The sequence below is a fragment of the Vipera ursinii genome, assembly GCF_947247035.1.
Source record: "Vipera ursinii genome assembly, chromosome: 4".
In the NCBI taxonomy this organism is placed as follows: Eukaryota; Metazoa; Chordata; class Lepidosauria; order Squamata; family Viperidae; genus Vipera; species Vipera ursinii.
This window is the reverse complement of record NC_139514.1, coordinates 73,017,376-73,038,649: the sequence shown is the minus strand read 5'-3', so window position 1 is coordinate 73,038,649 and position 21,274 is coordinate 73,017,376. Positions and strand designations below refer to the sequence as shown.

The window sequence follows — 21,274 nt, the reverse complement described above, 5'->3', positions numbered from 1 at the left end:
CACCCTCAAAGGCTTCCAAAGCAGACCAGTGGAGAGCTACCAGGTCATCTGCCACTGAGGACTCGGGTGAATGGAAATACCTGTCTACAGCTCGTAGTCAGTCAGTGGAAAGATTTGAAGAGCTAGAGATGAGAAGCTGAAATCAACTCCTACTGAGAGAAGCCCTCCAGCCCCTGAAGTCCCCTGCCAGGGCCTCCAGCCCCAAGAGAGAGACAGCTACAGTCTCCAGGACAGCCAATCCCCCAAACTGGTGTGCATATCTATCACCCAGTCTAGGCCCCCTGCAGCAATGGGGAATATGGCAGCCCCCACAGGTGGAAAGTCAGCAAACCCTGAGCTTGCAGCAGCTAATAGAGCCCTTACAACACCTTGGGGTTGTGCAGAAGCCAGGAGATCAGCAACTGATGGGAGGACGACCACAGCAAGGAGGTTGGTCACTGCCCCTGAATGTACAGCAACTGCTGAGGGGCCTGCAAATGAGGGAGATCCAGCAGGAACCCCCACCCATCCAACAACCATTGAGGGGCCTATAGCAGCAGAGGGCACCACAGCTCCACGCTGACCAGCATGAAGGAGGTCAACAGCAGCCCACACCCAGGGAGCTATCTTTGGGAGACCCCTGGCAACTCAGGAGGCTGTAACTGCTAGTATTGCAACCATAGAAGAGGGGATGGCCACAGCCCCCAAATGTGCAACCCCTGGGCATGCAGCAGAAGCCAAGGTGGGGCCAGCAGCAACTTGGGGTGCAACAGCCATAGTGGTGGCCCCAGCAGCCAATGACTGCTCCGAAGCAATCTTCGATGGGGACCCAGAGAAGCTGATTTTTTTTCTCAATTAAGTACGCTCTCATCTGAACTGTTGGGCCTAAACGGACCCAGCCGCTATGGTCGATATGATGGCGTCCAGCTTATAGGTATCCAAATGGCTGAATAATTTATACAATGAGCAACCCCCAAAATTGGAGGTCCCCCACCTCTTCCTCCTAGGACTGAGAGAAACATTTGAGGACCCTTCCATTGCCTCAAAGCAGAAGAACAAATCCATAAGATCAAACAAGCCGGCAGACCTGCTCTGGAGTATGTAAGAGAGTTTTGCAAGATAGCTGGTCACATAGAGAGGTGGCCTGAGCAGTCCCTAGTCCATCACTTCAAAGAAGGGCTAGACCACGGGTTGGCAACCCACAGCTCTGGAGCCGCGTGCGGCTCTTTCAGCCGTCTCCTGCGGCTCCCAGTCCTCCACCGCCATGTGCAGTCCAGAAAAAAAGTGGGACTAATAAAGTTCAACCAATCAATTCAAACTTCTCATGGGAAAAAAACTTGTGAAGTTTGAATTGATTGGTTGAAGTTCTTTGGTTTGTGGGACTGCCCACAAACCTCTTCTTCAGACTGCACGTGGCGGCAGCGGAGGAAGAGACAGGAGGACTGCTGGAAAGGTGAGTGGGCCGGTCAGATGAGGTGTGCGGTGGTGGTGGTGGTGTTGTTGTTTCTGAGCAGCATATGGAGTCTTGGACGCTGCCAAACCCCCTCCTTCTTTCCCTTCTCTCTCTCTCTCTCTCTCTCTCTCTCTCTCTCTGTGTGTGTGTGTGTGTGTGTGTGTGAGAGAGAGAGAGAGAGAGAGAGAGAGAGAGAGAGACCAAGTCCATTGATTTTCCAGCAAGCTACTGCTGCCTCATCTCCTGCCCTTGCTGTCTCTCCTGTGGAGACACATTTGTGTCTCTCTGTGTCTCTCTCTGCCACTCAAAGCCATCCTGCAGCAGTTTCAATCAGCACCAATTGCCAAGCGTCCCCATGGAAATCAATGGAGGTCCATGGCGCCTCAAAAGGCCAGCTGCGGCACCTCCAAGTGACAGTCTGTTGGTTTTCCCGGTGAGCCACTGCCTCCTGCAGCTCCTCACCACCTTCTTTCACTCTGAACCTCAGCTTGCTGGGAAAGCCCCGAAAGCTTTCTTCCTCTCCCCGATCTTGCCTTACTTGCTCGTCCTCTCATGTAGGCTTCTGCTGGGTTTCCTCAACCTCCCCCTGCCCATTTTATTTTAATCCCACCACTGCCTCCCTCTTTTGCAAAGCCTTGGAAGATTCTTCTCCCCGTTGGCCTCCTCCTCCGCATCTTTGGAACCTTCACAAAAGGCGCAAAGAAGAAAGTCCCAGAGAGAGAGAGAGCGCAGGGCAGGGGGAGAGCAGTCTTTTCTGAGGGAGGAAAAGAGGTGGACGAGGGCAGGGCTGGTGCACGTTTTGCCTTGTTCTGTGCATGTGTGTGCGTGCGTGCATGCGCACATGTGCGAGCACATTTTGCAGCTCCCAGGTTTTTTTGTGTGTGACAGAACCGGTTCCGAGTGGCTCTTTTGCTGTTTCAGGTTGCCGACCCCTGGGCTAGACGATCACCTCTCTGAGGCTTGCATCTCTCAAGCAGTACCTGATCAGCTGCAAAAGTGGTATCAAACAGCGGTAAGTCTAGATGTTCAGCTCGATCGCTATAAGAAACCTCTGCCACCGGAAGCCAGGCCGAGGCCAGAGCAACCACCATCCCAAAAATCTCCAACTGCTGCAGCGGCTGAAAGAACCAGGCCACCTGCAGGCCTGCCAATCAAGTGCTTCCGATGCAGACAGCAGGGACATCGAGCAGCAAATTGCCCAGTCCCCTACCCTCAACAGCAGAATACATTGGGACCAGGACAAGCAGTGAGAAAGAAACCTGCCAAGCAGCCAACAAGAGAGAAATCCAACTGGATCACACAAGAACCTATTGCCCAAGTCACATCCCCCACACAGGAAGACACCGGGACTCAGGCTGAATCCGACCCCACTCTACCCTCTTTCGACAGCGACAACGAAGAAAAGAACAACCTGATGATGAGCTGACACATCTCACCTTTCTCACTACCTGCCAAACTCATAATCCCTACATCAGGGGCACAGGTAGATTTAAAAGTACTAGCTGATTCTGGATGCTCCCAATGCGCTATCAATTCAAAGTCATGTCATTTGGACTACAGGGTACCCCATCCATATTCAAGCAAGTTGATTAGTGAGGTCCTATATGATCATTTATACAAAAGGGTTCTGCTGTATCTTGATGACATCCTGATATACAGCACAAATATGACTGATCATATAAAGCTGGTGAAGAGCAGTGTTAAAGAAACTATTGAATGCCAAGTTTTATGTCAAACTGTCAAAATGTGAATTTCACCAGACCTGACTAGATTATTTTGGCTACAGAATTTCCAATGAGGGCATTGAAATGGACCCAGCCAAAGTGAGGGTTATAATTGAATGGCAGCCCCCAAAGACTCGCAAACAGCTCCAGAGCTTTCTAGGTTTTGTCAACTTCTATTGTCAATTCATTCCCTCCTTTGCCAAGATTGCCCTACCCCTTACAGAACTACTCAAAACAGGCAAAGGAGGAGGGAAGCCATGACTGGGCCAACCACTAGCTTGGATGAATGAGCTGTCAAACAGCTTTTGAAAATTTAAAAAGTCTATTTGCTGCTGAACCGGTCCTAAAGCACCCCTGCCCAGGGGAGCCCTTTGTAATCCAAGCTGATGCCAGCGATGTAGCAGTTGGAGCTGTATTACTGCAAAAGAACAAAAGTGGGGTCTCGCAACCCTGCGCCTACACCTCTAAAAAATTTACTGAAAGCGAAAGCAGATGGGCAGCCTGAGAGAAGGAGGCCTTTGCAATTAAGTGGGGGCTATTAAACTGATGACATCTAGAAGGGAGAAAGGTGCCTTTTGAAGTATGGACAGATCACAAAAATCTAGAAGCACTGAAAACTCCCTGCAAATTGTCCCCAAAGCAAGTGCAGTGGGCACAGTACTTTAACCATTTCAACTTCACTCAGTACATACTGGGAAGAAAAAACAATTGCCCCAGTACAAAAGCAAATGCAAAGAGGTTAACAAGGCAATTACCTCCAATCCACAAACTGTTGCTCAACTCACACCCCACAGAGCCCCTATTCCTGATGACCCTGGAGCAAAGAAGATAAAACAAGAGCTCCTCACTGATCAATGGTTCAAAGACAATCAAACCTCCCTAACATGCAGGGATGGTTTGGCTTACAAGGGGGGGAACTGTATTTGCCTGAAGCCCTCTGTCTTAATGCTCTGAAACACAGCCATGATGTAAAACAGGCTGGGCACTTCGGATATTTAAAAACTACACCTCATCCACTGGCAATTTTGGTGGCCGGGGCTAAAATGAGATGTGGAAAACTATGTCAGGAGTTGTACTGTATGTGCCACAATGAAAAGAATTCCAGGGGAAACCCCCCTGAGTTACTGCAGCCCATGGCAGACCCTTCTCAACCATGAGAAGAAATAGCTATGGACTTTATAATAGACCTACCTGAAAGTAGAGGAAATACTGTCATCTGGGCTGTGATAGACCTGTTTTTGAAGCAGGTTCATTTCATTGCTTGCAAAGGACTCCCATCTGCCCAACGACTAAATTGTTCCTGAAACATATCTACTGGCTGCATGGTGACCCTAAGTGAATAATTTCTGACACAGGGGTGCAGTTCACAGCGAAAGTTTGGAGGAGTTTTCTTAAATTAATTGGATCATCTCAAGGCTTATCATCTGCTTTTCATCTGGCTACCAATGGGGCCACAGAATCTGCAAACAAAATGGTGGAGCAATATCTCAGATGCTGTTTCCTACCAACAAACAAACTGGACTGACCTCCTCCCTTTCACAGAGATGGCCTACAATAATTCTGTTCACAGCAGCGCTGGCTACACGCCTTTCAGAGTAGCCATAGGAAAAGAGTTCAGCCCAATACCTGAATACCCTCAGGTGCCCTCCACTTCCCAGACACTTGATCAATGGGTGAGGGAGTGGGAAGAAGTTTGGAGAAACACAAAAGAAGTTTGGAGAAACACAAAAACAAGCAGTTTTAGAAAAGACTTCCGAGACCTATAAAAAGCAGGCTGATAAAAAGAGGCCTCCCCAAAGAACACTCCGAGTTGGGGAAATGGTTTATCTGTCAACTAAATATTTACGCCTCAAATTATCCAGTAAGAAATTAGGACCAAAATTCTTGGGGCCTTTCCCCATCGTAAGGATCATCAACCCAGTCAGAGTAGAATTGAAACTCCCTAGGCTTTTAGGGAGAGTTCACCCTGTCTTCCATTGCAGCTTGTTGAAACCTTTTTGGGGCTCTACTTTAAGACCTCCCCCTACAAAGGTACCTGGACCCCCCATAGTGGCAGGACAGACTTACTATGAAGTGAAACGTATTCTTGACTCTAGAATTTTTAAAGGGAAATTGCAGTACGTAGTACAATGGAAGAGATACTTGTTGTCTGAAGCCACTTGGGTGAAATCTAGTGATGTGAAAGCTAACAGACTGATCAAAAGGTTCTATAAGAAACACCCTAACAAACCGAGAGACAGTTGCTAACATATGCTTTTTTACGCTATAGGTGTGTCCTTTTTGTAAGGGGGGGGCGGATGTCAACGCTGCTAACATTGGATGTTCTTGCTTTGACAACATATGGAGATGCAGCCTTTTTCTTTCCTATGCTTTATTTTTAGAATTAGATGATACTGGGGGAGGAGGAGGGATGTGATGGGAGTTAGTTAGATATAATATTGTAAGTGTGTGAAAGCAGGGACTTTTGAAATAAGAAATGGCAGGTTGGAGAACAGGAGGGAAAACCTGCATTTCAAACTAATTGGAGAATGTGATTTATGACTGCTAATTAGATGAGGGAATTGTGTTTGATACTATGTGCTAAGGGGAGGAGAATTCAGATTTTGGCTTCAACCATGTAAGTGCTGATGCCATGCTAATTGAATAAAGATTCTTTAAGGTAAACAATGCCTTGAAGTTCTTTGAAGAGTTTCATCTGTTGGAACCATGACAGCCTAATTTTGTATTCTGGTATCTTATTCTTGTGAATCTTGCTCATAAAACTCTGATTTGGAACTGGCTGACCAATTTGACTTGATTTCCTGCATTTTGGACTGGATTTTGACTGTAGTACTCTTCTGCATGGTTCTATTGAAAGCAAAACCACTCAGGCAATCTGGGTTTGGCTAGTCTAAAGAAAAGAAGAAACAGGGGCAACCTGATAACAGGGCCTGCCACAAAGAAGAGGGAGTCAAACTATTTTCCAAAGCACCAGGGGACAAGACAAGAAATAATTGTTGCAAAATGACCAGAGAGAAGCAACCTGGAATTAAGGAGAAACTTCCTAACAGTGAGGACAATTAACCAGTGGAACAGCTTGCCTTCAGAAATCATGGGTCCTCCATCACTGGAGATTTTTAAGAAGAAACTAGACAGTCATTTGTCTGAAATGGTATAGGTTCTCCTCCTTAAGCAGGGGGGCTCGACTAACAGACCTCCAAGGTCCCTTCCAGCTCTATATTATTCTATATAAAGATTAAGAAATGTCTCCAAAATGATCCCTTCATTTTATTAATTTGCATGAGTCAAACCATGCAGAATCTCAGTACAAGTATTCTGTTTAATCATTTAACATAAAACTTTCCAACCACAAATCAATTAATAAAAGAGGGGAAGGATACTGTGTTGCGTATTTGGGTTCAATAAAGAGTTAGGTAAGATCCAATTAATATTCACTTCTGTTGCTGAAACAGAATTTTTAAAATTGTAATCCTAAGTATTAGAAAAAAATATAGGAGTAACATTTGGTTGTACATACAGTATACAGAAACCTATTGAGAAAATATGAACAATTGTAATGTCATCATCTGTAGTAATCCTTCATTTCTATGCCTTAAGCATATTTTTTTAAGAATGATGAAATGTTTCAGCATCCCAGGATGAATTCTCCCTACCCACTTTTATACAACTTTATCACAATGCTAATTGTTAATACAAACTATTATACACACCTCACTTGAATTTTTAACCAGAATCAGACCTGATTTTTTTTCCAGTTAAAATCAAACTTTGGCTTGACTTGGCATCCATCTTATTACTACCCCAGTCATGGCAACAAAAAACAGTGTGGGAATGTTAGTATATTTAAATTGTGGGTGAATATACAGACATATACTCTTTCTCTAGTCACTTCTATTAATAAACTCTACCTTTATAGAGATTTTTGGGCACTTGACATGTATGTCCACATCCATTAGAACAGCATTTTTTCACCCCAGAGCATTCATTGTCAGCCTCACAACTTTCAACACAGGCAGCTGCAAAGCCACTGGCCTTCTCAGGTGCTGGGCAATCTCCTTGCTTCACTGACAGGATGTATTTCAGGAACTCACAGCTAGTTAGACATTCATAGTTCTTCCTGGGGAAAAGAGGCTTAAAGGAAAAATAAGAGAATGGTACAAAGTTTTTACTGCAAAAAAAGTCACAGTGAAATATGTTGGCTTGCTTTCCAGAAAATTCTTTACTTTCCTTATTGACCACTTCCTCCTTCAAAGGATGGGAAAATGTATGACTTCAAAGCATCAATGCATTAAGTCCTTGACATGATAGAAACAAATACAGATATGGCTGAAGGACTAGAAACAGCAGAAACACTAGGTGAAACTGACTGTGCAATACTGAAGTCCTTGATTTGGAGAGAAAATGCACTCAAATGTATTATCATTTGGACTTAAAATATGGATTTTTTTTCCAAAAACAGTCAATGCAATCATTGCTTAATAAAACCAGTAAAATGCTAACAGATAAGAAACAAATGGCAAAAGTACTTAATCCCTATTTTGGCTCATGTCACCAAGTAGAGCAGACATGTCAAACTCGGGATGTCACGTGACATCGTGCAACCTATTGGGACGGTTTTGCCATTGCTGGTAATGGGGTGTGTGTGGCTTCCACATGATGCATCCGGCCTGCAGGCCAGCAGTTTGACACGCCTGAAGTAGAGGGTAGGTGTTCCACCAAACAATTAGGTAGAAAAGATGAAGTGTAGAATCAGTGCTTGAAATTGATACAGGGAACCCATTTAATTTGAATGTTTAAAAGTGCAACCTGTATATTTACATTTTGGGGTTCTAAAGGAACCATAGTGATGTTTACATTTATACTTCCCAAAAAAGGCCAACATCCAATGAGAGAGCAAAGGATTTTAGAAACAAATCACTGGCTTAAAAACTATTGTCATCAACAGAACTTTAGCCATGATCTACATTACCTACATCCCTACTGGCAAGGGATTGAGTGAACCTCACAAGAACTGGAAAGAATATATTTGGAAAACAACTGGCTCATCTTATCAGAAGGGCTTTAAACCAAATTTGAGGGGGGAGAGGGACCAAACTTTACATCCTAAAACCTTTAAATCTTAATTCCAAGCAAAAACCATTAGATAACCAATCATATAAGGAGGTAGGGAGTAAAAGGAAAAACACAATAAAATAGAGAGTGATGGAAAGGATGGAAAACCCAGTTATAAAGTAGGAGATATAAGAAACATACCCAAGACCCATAAAAGACTCAGATGCCTATACATGAATGCTCAAAGTTTAGGAAACAAACAGGGTGAACCTGAGGTACTAGTACATGAAAGTAAATATGATATAGTTAACATTACTGAAACATGGTGGGATGAAACTCATCACTGGAATGTACTGGTGGAACAATACAATTCAAAAGAAGCAGACCTAACAAAAGAGGTGGTGGGGTTGCATTATATATAAAAGATCACTACATCTCTTCAGAAATCCACAAAACCAAGGATGAAAATCTCCTAGATTCCATATGGGTCAATATAAAAGGAAAAAAGATAAGTTTGATTCAAGGAAGCCCTCCAAACTGGCGGGGGAAAGACTGGCTACATTCATGTGGCCAGTCAGAAGCTGCTGACAACCAAAGAAAATAAGCATTAACTAGCAACTTTTGAGCAACGTGGATGGAACTGGGTGAGACCCTATCTTCTCTTTATGACTTTAAGACTTTTTCCTGGGGAAAAAAACACCCAAAACAAAGAATTCTCCCTGATGAGAGAGGGAAGGGAAATTCCCACCCCATTCCCTCAGGAAAAGAAAAGGGGAAAATTAATTGCTTGGTGAGAAATAGAGAAAATTACAAGATTAATTTGGAAGCAACACACACATATATAACTTAGAAATTTGAGGACTAAAAATGCTTTTGAGATTTTTTTTAAAAAAGAGACTTGAAATGTAAGTTTGGATGTAAAAAGCTGGAAGATGGCATCAATGACATCTAGTGGCGAACTACAGCACTACAATTTATTATGCCTAAGGACACTTGGCTGGAAGCCCAGACTCAGATAAGACTCTTTTGTTTTCATAAACTTTCATTTTTGAAGACTACAGCTTGGAAAAAGGAAAAAAAACCTCTTTGGTTGCTTATCTGTGTGGCAGAGACAATAAACTATTCTGAAACTGGCTTGCCTGGACTATGAATATAAATATTAACTGACTTTTACAGCTGTGTCATGGAGCTATTTCCCTATAGAAGAAACATGCATTATTGATTGAGATGATGGAATACTTTGGACTTTCATTGATGAACAATTTTTAATTGCCCTTTTCTCTCTGTGTTGTGATTCAGGGTCAGCCTGTGGGTTTGGCAGTTGGGTCGGACGACTCAGAGGAGGAGGGGGGTGTTGAAGAGCTTGCTGAGGGGGTTGGAAAGCTTGCTGAGGGGGTTGGAGAGCTTGCTGAGGGGGTTGGAGAGCTTGCTGATGAGAGCCCTCAGCCAGGCCCCTCCCACCTGGTTACGACGGAGACCCAGCTGTGTGAGCCTGACAGCGTGGATGAAGATGACCCACAGCTGGCCCTGTTCAAGGACACCCGACGCAGAAGGCAGTCAATCAGGAGTAAACAGAGGAAGGCAATGGGGCACCTCGGAAGGAGGCAGAGAGAAGCCACGCCCTGAACTGTATAAAAGGGGAATGCGTGCGAGGGCTGGTTTGCTGAAGGCAACCGCTTGAATAGTTCCTGTTTCATGGTTCATGTCTTGTTTTGCTCTGTTTTATGTTAATAAATTTGGCAGCCTTAATTCCAGCCTCTTGCCGTTTGTAAAAGGGTTGTCCCTGACTTTTCTGCAGGCTTGGTAGCAGGCTGGTACAGCTGAGTTTGCCTTCAGCCTCCCACCCCTTACTATTATTATGGAGCAGCTATGTGCTGAGAATGCCCAGCTCGCCCAGGAACTCACTTTGCTGGCAGCTCAGGTGGCTCAACTGCAAGCTGAGGTCCATGCTGCACCCCCACCATCACCCCCACCCAGGAGAAAATGCCAAGTTGTGATGCCGGATAAATTTACTGGCAATCTAGAACTGTTTCCTGCTTTCCTGGGACAATGCCAGCTCTTTATCAGCATGAGAGCAGCTGATTTCCCCACTAACCGGGATAAGGTGGGGTTTGTGTTAAGCCTTCTTTCGGGTGATGCAGCTCGTTGGGGCACGCCTCTGCTGGCTCAACCTAGTCCATTGTTGGACAACTTTGTGGGGTTTTCTGATCATATGCGTCTGATGTATGAGGACCCTATAAAGATGCAGACTGCTACTCGACGCTACTCGATGCCTGAAAGCAATTTTCAGCTGCTTAGCCAGGATTCCGCCTGGAATGAGGCTGCGTTTGTGGATGCCTTCCAGGATGGATTGTCGGAGGAGATGTTGGATGAGCTGGCCCGTGTGGATATTCCCTCAGACCTGAATGGGCTGATCCATCTCTGCCTGCGGATCGATGCTCGGTTGCAGCAGCGAAGGAGTCGCCGTGCCACCCCACAGACCCCTGCAGCCTCTGTTGTGCGTGAGCCCCCAGTTCAAAGGGAGGAGCCAATGGAGCTGGGTGCCGCCAGGTCTCGTCTATCGGTGACTGAAATGAACAGACAATGATCGGGGGGGTTGTGTTTTTACTGCGGGGACCCTGGGCATTTGGCTGCTTTTTGCCCAAAGAAGCGACAGCGGGCATCAGTGACCGAGTCTGCCACGAGAAAGTCCCCTACTTTTCTGTCGGGAAACACCCCGAGCCCGATCTAGACGGTGTGATAGATCAGGCGTCCCACAACAACACTGAGCGACGTCTTTCCGATGCTGCCTGTGGACCTCCACGGCATCTGATATTGGAGGTACGTCTGATCCTTCCTGGCAAGCCAGAGGGGATTCCAGTCCATGCCTTAATTGACTCTGGGGCCACTACAAATTTTATGGACTCAGCATTTGTGGCCAAATGGGCTGTTCCCCAGTGGATCCGCCCAAGTTAGTGGAGACTATCGATGGTTGAGTGCTCCTGTCTGGGCCAATTATGGCTGCCACGCAATCATTATGTATGGCCATCAGTTCCCATGTGGAGGCCATCCAGTTCTATATCACCTCAGATCTGCATTTCCCCATGGTCTTGGGACTGGCGTGGCTCCGAGCGCATGACCCACAGATCTATTGGTCACAGAACTTGGTCACCTTCCCAAGCTTGCAGTGCGTGGACCACTCCCGCCGTATCTGTGCCAGCCAGGTGGAGGGTTCCCCAGGGGTTTCCTTGCCTCCCGAACTGTCCAATTTTGCTGATGTGTTCAGCGAGACAGAGGCAGATCAATTACCCCCGCACAGGCCCTATGACTGCCCCATTGATTTAGTCCCTGATGTGCCTCTCCCAGTGGGGCGTTTGTACTCCATGTCGGACCCCGAGAGAATAAAAATTTGGAAAGCCTGCAGACTGCTCAGAATTTGAACCAACGCTAGATCCGGTGGTCTCTTTTCTTTGCGAGGTTCGACTTCTGAGTTCGGTACATACCAAGCGGGCACAATCAAAGAGCGGATGCTCTGTCCAGGAAGCCCAAATATTCCCATGTGGAAGACAAGCTTCTGCCCAGGACAGTGATCCCCGTCGAGTCTTTTGCTGCGGTGCGGGAGCCGGTTGATATACGGGCTTGGATCCGGGAGGCACAGCAACAGGAGGTGTGGGTGGCTCAGTGGAAGGAGGAGGTGGGGCCATATTCTCCTTGGACGGTCACGGATGGACTCTTGTATTATCGTGACCGGCTCTACGTTCCGGGAGGGCCAGTCAGGGGACTCATCCTCAGCCAGGGTCACGATAACCCGGCGGTGGGGCATTTTGGCCGGTTCAAGACCCTGAACCTGGTCTCCCGTACCTTCTGGTGGCCCCGAGTCTGACACGACATCCAGTCCTATGTCACCTCCTGCATCCCATGCAGGCAGGCCAAGTCAGCGACAGGGGCCCCGCCTGGATTACTGCACCCCTTGCCGACACCCAAAAGACCCTGGGGAGCTGTGTCCATGGACTTCTTGATGGATTTACCCCCACCCTCTGGTTTTACGACAGTGTATGTGGTGGTGGACATGCTGACCAAGATGGCACATTTCATCCCCTGTCGTGGCTTACCGTCAGCCCGCGCCACTAGTCGTATGTTCATTCAGCAGGTGTTTCAGCTGCACGGCCTCCCTGATAGAGTTGTCTCTGATAGGGGGGCCCAGTTTACAGCCCACTTCTGGCAGGAGTTGATGCATGCATTGGATATCAAGATTTGCCTCTTGTCCGCGCATCATCCTCAAACTGACGGGGGAACCGAGGAGGTCATCAGTATTCTGGAACAATATCTGCGCTGCTACGTCAATCTGCAGCAAAACAATTGGGTGGACTATCTAGCCATAGCTGAGTTTGCATTCAACAGTTCACAGCACACCTCCACACAGATGACACCGTTCTTGGCCAATGTGGGATATCACCCCCGGTTTTTCCCCCTTTCTCCCGTGGACTCACTAGAGCCGGCAGCGAACGACTTCATGGCAGAGTTACAGGCGATCCATCGATTGGTGCGACGTCAGTTAGAGAAGGCCAAGGCCGATTACAAAAGGTTTGCTGATCGGTCAAGGTGGGATACACCTCCACTATCGGTGGGAGATCGGGTCTGGTTGTCCACCAGGAACCTACCGTCAACACGGCCGGTGAGAAAGTTAGATCACCAATATTTAGGACCGTTCCCAATCGAGGCTGTCGTCAATCCGGTCACCTATCGCCTAACTCTGCCATGTCTTTCATCGGTCTCTGTTAATCCCCGAGCAACCAGCCTGTCCACTCTGCCGAGCGGAACCTCCCCCATCAGGACCTCGTGATGGAGACAGCACCCCCGAGTACAAGGTCGCCAGGATCAGGGACTCCCCTTGGCTGAAAGTTCGTTTCCATTACCTGATTGAATGGAAAGGCTATGGACCAGAGGAGTTCACCTGGGAAGACGCGACTGCCGTTCATGCCCCTGCTTTGGTGACCGCTTTTCATGAACAATTTCCATCCCGACCGCATCCGGATCGGCAGACCCGGGGGAAGGGCCCTGTGGTGCGGGATAGTGTTGTGATTCAGGGTCAGCCTGTGGGTTCGGCAGTTGGGTCGGACGACTCAGAGGAGGAGGGGGGGTGTTGAAGAGCTTGCTGAGGGGGTTGGAGAGCTTGCTGATGAGAGCCCTCAGCCAGGCCCCTCCCACCTGGTCACAATGGAGACCCAGCTGTGTGAGCCTGACAGCGTGGATGAAGATAACCCACAGCTGGCCCTGTTCAAGGATGGCCGACGCAAGAGGCAGTCAATCAGGAGTAAACAGAGGAAGGCAATGGGGCACCTCGGAAGGAGGCAGAGAGAAGCCACGCCCTGAACTGTATAAAAGGGGAATGCGTGGGAGGGCTGGTTTGCTGAAGGCAACCGCTTGAATAGTTCCTGTTTCATAGCTCCTGTTTCATGGTTCGTGTCTTGTTTTGCTCTGTTTTATGTTAATAAATTTGGCAGGCTTAATTCCAGCCTCTTGTCATTTGTAAAGGGGTTGTCCCTGCCTTTTCTGCAGGGCCGGTAGCAGGCTGGTACAGAACACTCTGGACAGAAAGGATGTGTTTTTCATTGGACAGAAAAATTTGAAAAATTCAAACTTAACTTATATTTGTGGAGGGGACTGACAGGCCGGCTGGATAATTAGGAGTTCAAATGACTGAAATTTTTTAAATCCCAAAATAGATTAGACTATAAAGACTACATACAAAAACAAAATGGATGTTCCATTATGTTGACATACCAACAAGAAAATGTTGATGAGTTTCAGAAAGAAATACTTTCTATGTTAAAATCAATATAAGAGACAGTTGCCTTAGCTCATGATGAGACTAAAAATAACACAAAGGAGATAAAACAACAATTATTTAATCTAAATCTACAAACTCAGAAAATGACTACAAAGAAGGAACTAGCAACCCAGAAAATAGAAGAAAAATCAGAGGAAGCAGATCCAAAGATGGAGGACCTAAAGAAAGGAACTAACAGATAGACTCAGACAAATGAAGAATTAGAAGACGTAGCAATAATATCAGAAATGGAAAAGTTATCTTATCTGTCAAGATCTCAGAACACACTTGAAGATAAGAAAGAAGAGCTGATTGAATGGAAGCTAGAGTTGTTAGGAGAATTGTGTGAAACTAGAGGACGCTGTTTAATGAATACCAATGGGCTGAGTGTCCTTCCAAAAATACTTTAATCCAATTGTCTTTCTTATTTCAAACAATATACACAAAAATAGAGGAAGAATTACTTGATGATTCAAATGCATTGACTTGGAAAGTTAGTTGGCAAAGGAAGAAAGCTAGAGTAAGACTGAAGAAAATAGAGGTTTTGACCCATTAGATGGGATATTATACTATTAATCAGATGTTTGAACATGACTGAGAATAGATAATTGTTAGAAATAGAAGTACTATTATAACCAGAAAGATAGGATTTATAACTAGAATATTATATTTTGGTATGAGAAGGGAAATATGAAAATGCTAAGAGGGTTTGAATAAGGGAAGCTTTTGGTTACCCAAATATAACATTATGAGAAATTATAAGTGATAGAGACATTTTGAACACTAATGGGAAAATATTTTTTTTAAAAGCGGGACAAACAGGATATTAATTGAGCAAATGGATATTAAGTGCAATTAAATGCAATTAAGATATATTTTGGTTAGAAAAGATATTTTAAACCAACATTATTGATATTATTAGGAAAATGTAACAAAGATGTTGATATTTAATTGTATATGTATTAACAACAATAAGAATTGTATTTGCCTAATGTGGGAAAATATATACTACCAGAAGAAGAGAGGAAGCATTGGATGGTGTAATATTGGGCCTAGATTGAAGAAGTTAATATGTACCACTGAATTACTAATGGGCCCAGGACAACACATTGTTTATTAAGTACTTATGATTGTAAAACTAGAACATTAATAAAATTTTATATAAAAATATAAAAGGAAAAAAGAATGACATTGCTATAGGTGTATACTACCAGCCCCCCAACCAAGCAGAAGAAATAGATGAAATTTTTGCTAAACAACTAACAAATGTATGTAGGAAATATTCCACAGTAGTAATGGAAGACTTTAACTACCCTGATATCAACTGGGAGACAAACCCTGCAGCAAGTGGGAGATCAAACTGATTTCTAACCAATCTAGCTGACAATTTGTCATCCAAAAAGTAGAGGAGGAGGGAACTAGAGGGAAAATCATACTGGACTTAATACTTACTAACAGAGATGATAGACAGAGTTGAAGTTGCCAGAACTTTGGGTGATAGTGACCACATCATATTGGAATTCAATATAATGCAAACCAGTGTCTTAAACTTTAAAAGAGCAGATTTTAACAAACTCAGAGAAGCCCTAACAAAAATTCCATTGATGAAAAGCCTAATTCTTACTAATAGAGAAGTGATAGAGGGAGTTGAAGTTGCTGGAACTCTGGGTGAAAGTGACCACATCATGCTAAAATTCAATATAATGCAAACACAAGCAATACAAAATAATCCAACTAGAGTCTTAAACTTCAAAAGACCTGATTTAACAAACTCAGAGAGAACCTAGGAAAGATTCCATAGACAAAAATCTTAAAAGGGAAAACAACTCAAGAAGTTCGGTAAACTCTGAAAAATATGATCATAAAAACCCAGTCCAGCACAATACCACTGGAAAAGAAAAAGATAAAATCCAAGAAGAAACCAGTATTGTTGCACAAAGATCTCTCTGATAAACTGAAAGATAAAAAGGACAAGTACAAAAAATGGAAAGAGGGACACATACCCCGTGTTTCCCCGAAAGTTAGACCCAGCCCGATAATGAGCCCTAGCTTGATTTTTGAGGGTGGGCCTAATATATGCCCTACTCCAAAACTAAGCTCTAGTTTTGGGGCGAGTTGTTGTTGTTAGCTGCGAAGTCGTGTCCGACCCATCGCAACCCTATGGACAATGTCCTCTACCATCTTCTGGAGTCCATTTAACCTGGAGTCCATTTTTAGGGGCGAGGCGCACCCCTAAAAATCAAGTAGGATGGCAGTGGGGGGCTGAAGCTGCCCCATGTGTCCCATTCCCGCTTACCTTACTGATAGGACCACCACAGCCAGGCCTCCCACACCCCAACACCTGTCACGCCGCTATTTGACTTCTGCGGCTACTTGCCGCCACTTGTGGCTGGCCACCATGTGGCACATTGTGCCATTGCCACTCCTGTCAGCACGTTGCTACATGGTGCTTCGTGCCCCTTTCACTGCTCAGGCACTTTGGGCCATTTCTGCTGCTTGCGCAGTGCTTTGGGCCACTTTCACTGCTTGTGCAGCACTTTGGGCCACTTCTGTTGCTCGCGCACTTCAGGCCACTTCTGTTGCTCATGTGCTACAGGTCTCTTCTACTGCTTATGGCAGGAGGCCACGTGGCACTTTGGGCTGTTTCAGCTGCATAAATGGCCCTAAGAGCCACGCGGCATCCTGCCACAAGCAGCAGAAATGGCACAAAGCACCATGCAGCATCCTGCCGGGAAGAGTGGCAATGGCACAATGCACCACATGGCATCTGGTCGCAAGTGGCACAAGCGGCCATAGAAGAAGTCAAGCAGCAGTGCAACAGGTGTTGGGGTGTGGGGGGCCTGGCTGTGGTGGTCCTAAGATAAGACATTCTCCAAAATTAAGAGCTAGTGCCACTTTTGGAGGCAAAAAAATAGAAGACCAGGTCTTAATTTGGGGGAAACATGGTAACTAAGGAAGTCTTCAAACATAAGGAAACTATAGCCCAACCTACCAAAAACCTAACTAAAGACAGACTGGAAATGAAAATTAAAATAAGCAAGAAAATAGAGAACACCTATCTCTTTCCATTTTTTGTACCTGTCCTTTTTGTCTTTGAGTTTATCAGAGAGATCTTTGTGCAGCCACACTGGTTTCTTGTTAGATTTCTTGTTGTTCTTTTTCAGTGGTATTGTGCTGGACTGGGCTTTTATGATCATATTTTTCAGAGTTTCCCAAGCTTCTTGAATTGTTTTCCCCTTCAGGATTTTCATCCAAGGAATCTTTCCCAAGTTCTCTCAGAAGTTTGTTAAAATCAGCTCTTTTAAAATCTCTGGTATCATTATGTTCTATTTCTTTTATTTGCATTATATTGAATTCCAGTATGACATGGTCACTCTTACCCAAGGTTCCTGCAGTTTCAACTCTCTCTATCACTTCTTCTCTGTCCGTGAGAATTAAGTCCAGTATGGCTATCTCTCTAATTACATCCTCTACCTTTTGGACAACAAATTGGTCAGCTAGGTTGGTCAAGAATCTATTCAATTTCTCATTACTATTGTAGTGTGTTTGCTACATATATTTGTTAACTGGTTAGCAAAAAGTACATGTATTTTTTCTGCTTGGTTGTGTGGCCTGTGGTATACACCTATGGCAATGTCATTCTTTTTCTTCTTTTACATTGACCCATATGCATTCTAGGATGTTTTTGTCTTTGGTCTCATGCATTTCTGTAGCAATCTTTTACATATAGTGCAGCTCCACCTCCTCTTTTATGGGGTCTATTTTTTATCAGTTTGTATCCTTTGACAATATAAAGAGGCAGCCTTTTCCTTTAAATTGCTTTGCTCTTAGAATTAGATGATGCTGGGGTGGGGGGAGGAAGAATGTTTCCCCTGGTTGTTTTTTAATAAGATAAGAAATGGCATGTTACAGAATGGAAGGGAAGCTTTGCCCTTCAAACTGATTGGAGAACGCGATTTATAACTGCTAATTGGAGGAGGGAATTGTGCTAGATATTAGGTGCTGAAGAGAGGGGAATTCAGATTTTATCATCCACCATGCTGTGCCGATGCTTTGTTTTCACGATTAAAGACTTTTTAGGATAAACAATGCCTGAAAGTTCTTTGAAGTATTTCGTTAGTCAGAACCATGACATCTTCAATGTTCCACTCATGGTTTCATCCCTCCAAGTTTCAGTAATTCCAATTATATCATATCTACCCTCATGTATTAATAATTCTTGTTCATCCTGTTTGTTCCCCAAACTTTTTGCACTTGTATATACTCATTTTAGATCTTTATGTCTGACTCTGGGTATGCTTTCTATGTCTCATATTTGGTGTTTGAGTTTGTCTTCCTTCCCATCTTTCCTTACCTCATTATTTGATTTTTTCCTAGGGTTTTTTGCTTGTAATTAGGTCCCAGAGATCCTAAAGATTGGTCACCTTCCTCTCTCAGTTTTAGTTTAAAGCCCTCCTGATAATTTGAGCCAGGTGTTTTCCAAAAACATTCTTTCAGGTTTTTGTGAGGTGCAGCCAATCCCTTGCCAAAAATCCATCATGGAGGTAGTGCAGATCAAGCAGGTAGTCCAAAGTTATTTTGATGACATCAACCCTTTAGCCAGTGGTTCACTTCTTGAATCCTTTGTTTTCTTACCAGATGTTGACCTTTTGTTGGCAGTATAGAAGAAAAAACTACTCTTGCACCTAACACCTTGACCTTCTTGCCTAGCTGTTCATAATAATTCAATATTGTTTTCAGGTCCATTTTCATGTCATTTGTCCCTACGTGTAGTAGTAGAAAAAGGTAGTAATCTGTGGGTTGTTATTATTTTGGTTAGGTTCTTAGCCTCATCTTTAATTTTTGCTCCAGGAAGGCAACATACAGCTGCAGCTGGGCCTCTCTCAGCAGGCAAGGTTTGCTGTAGGCCGCTGCCCTTGTTGGTGTTTTCCTCTTAATTGCTCCAATTCTTCTTCTCTTTTTCCCTTCTCCAGTCTTGTTTCTTTTCCTATGATTTATCTTCCCCTCTCCACCTCTCCTCCTACTGTTTTGTCTTAATTTAAAATCAGCTTTACTCCTCATGATGTAACCATGCTTCCTCTGTTGAGAATGCAAGTGGGCAATCTCCAAATCATTTAAATAATAAATTTAAATATAAAGCTGTTATTTAAGTAATAACAGCTAGTATTTAAAATCTGTCAAGACCTCTTTGACTTCCTCAGAAGACAAATACCTTAAACTTTCAGAACTGAAATCCACATGTGTACAGATCTGCGACTCTTTCCTTAAATATATATAAAGAAAAGTTACAGGAATTGGGTATGGCTAGTCCAGAGAAAAGAAGGACTAGGGTGGACATGATAGCAGTATTCCAGTATTTGAGAGGTTGCCACAAAGAGGAGGGGGTCAACTTATTTTCCAAAGCACCAGCAGGAAGGACAAGAAAAAATGGATGGAAACTAATCAAGGAGAGAAGCAACCTGGAATTAAGAAGAAACTTCCTAACAGTGAGGACAATTAACCCTTGGAACAACTTGCTATCAGAAGTCGTGGGTGATTCATCACTGGAGGTTTTTAAGAAGGGACTAGACAGTTGCTTGTCTGAAATGGTATATCTGCTTAAACAGGGGGCTGGACTAAAAGACCTCCAAGTCCCTTCTAGCTCTTTTCTGACTGATATAGTCATCTGAAAACTTTGTTATAATTAAGAAACTACTGAGAACTACTGGGCAAATAACTGAATGAGAGCAAATATTTTCATTATCTTTTTTACAAAGTATGGGGAAAAAGAATCCAGGGAATAGTAGATCAATCAGCTTGATACAGTGACCAAAAAGTTCCAGAACAGAATCAGTGTGTAGCAACTGAGAACAGTATGTCAGATGGTAAAACTCAACATGGATTAATCAATGCTGATCTTGATTTCCTCAAAAAGATTGAGGCAATGCTATTGGTGTACTATATCTTCATTTTAGGAAAGTGTTGATAAAATAACCAGTGACATTCTACTTATTAAAATAAAATTACTACATTTATATGTTGCCTGGCTCCCAATGATACTGGTGTTTTACATACTTAAAGCATTTAAAAACCAAAAGCAATACATAAAACACAGAAATAAGCACAAGTCAGAAGAAGAATGATGGTAAAGGAAACAAACCCAGAAGAGAACACAAAGCAAGAAAAAGTCATCCTTCTCAAAGGTCTGGGCAAAAAGCCAGGTCTTTAGAGCTCTTCCAAATACTAGTAGGAAGGGAACCACTTAAATTTCAGGAGGAACTTCAGTCCAGAGGCTTCACTGGTTATTTTGCATGTTATTAAAATTAGAAAATAGTGGTGTGATATAGAACAGGGCTTTTCAACTGGTGGTACGCGTACCACTGGCGGTACATGAGCACCTGGCTGGTGGTACGCAGCATCGCCGGGAAGGCGCGTCGGAATCCTGGTACCTGTAAGGCGATCGGCCTGCTCCTCCCCCATTGCCCACCATCCCTGGGAGAGCCCCGCGCGAGCGCCTTGCCAGCTGCCGAACCCTGCCTTTTGAGCAGGAGCGGCCTTGCCCTGCTTGCCCTTGGCCGCCTCCATGGGTGCCGCTCTAGCGTGGAGAGGTTGAGGCCGGTTCCCGTTCGGCCTGCCAGCCCTGGGAAAGCCCCACGTGAGCGACTTGCCAGCCGCCGAACCCTGCCTTTTGAGCAGGAGCAGCTGTCAAGCCCTGGGCTCGACAATCAATCGAGGGGGGGGGATCCGGGCAGCAACCTAGCTACCTGGCCTGCCAGCTGCTCGTTGCTCCGCTGATCAGCTGGGAGGCTGAGACTCTGGATTTTAGCCACCGACCAGATGAGAACACTGCTGATCAGCTGGGAGGCTGGGACTCCAGATCTGATGCTGCCAGCCAGGTGGAAGTCCCAGCAGGTGGCCCCGATGCTGCCAAACAGCTAGGAGCATTCGACAACCTTCTCTCATGGCCGCCAGTCAGCTGGGAGTGCTGGTGCTTTTGAGCAGGAGTGGCTGTCAAGCCCCGGGCTCCCAGCTGACTGGCAGCCCCGAAAGAAGGTTGCCAGCCTCCCAGCTGATCAGCGGTGTTCTCCTCTGGTCATTGGCTCAAATCTGGAGTCTCAGCCAGGCAGGAGCCCGGGATCAGAATTTCTGAGCATGACTTCTGAGTGCGGCTCAGCTGATTCTGGGCTCCTGCCTGGCTCACTTACCAAGCAGCCTCTTTTCCGCAAGCGAGCCAGGCAGAAGCCCGGGATCAGCTGAGTCGCGCTCAGAAGTCGCGCT

General features: G+C 44.9%; 1 protein-coding gene across 3 annotated transcripts in view; it reads right to left on the bottom strand.

Moving 5' to 3' along the window:
- ANOS1 (anosmin 1) overlaps positions 1-21,274 on the bottom strand; it is a 281,496-nt gene that overhangs the window by 72,879 nt on the left and 187,343 nt on the right. For all 3 annotated transcript variants that reach the window (XM_083362693.1, XM_083362694.1, XM_083362695.1), the window contains exon 4: positions 7,065-7,287. In XM_083362693.1, coding sequence (XP_083218819.1) covers positions 7,065-7,287 — 223 coding nt within the window. The remainder of the gene's footprint in view (positions 1-7,064; positions 7,288-21,274) is intronic.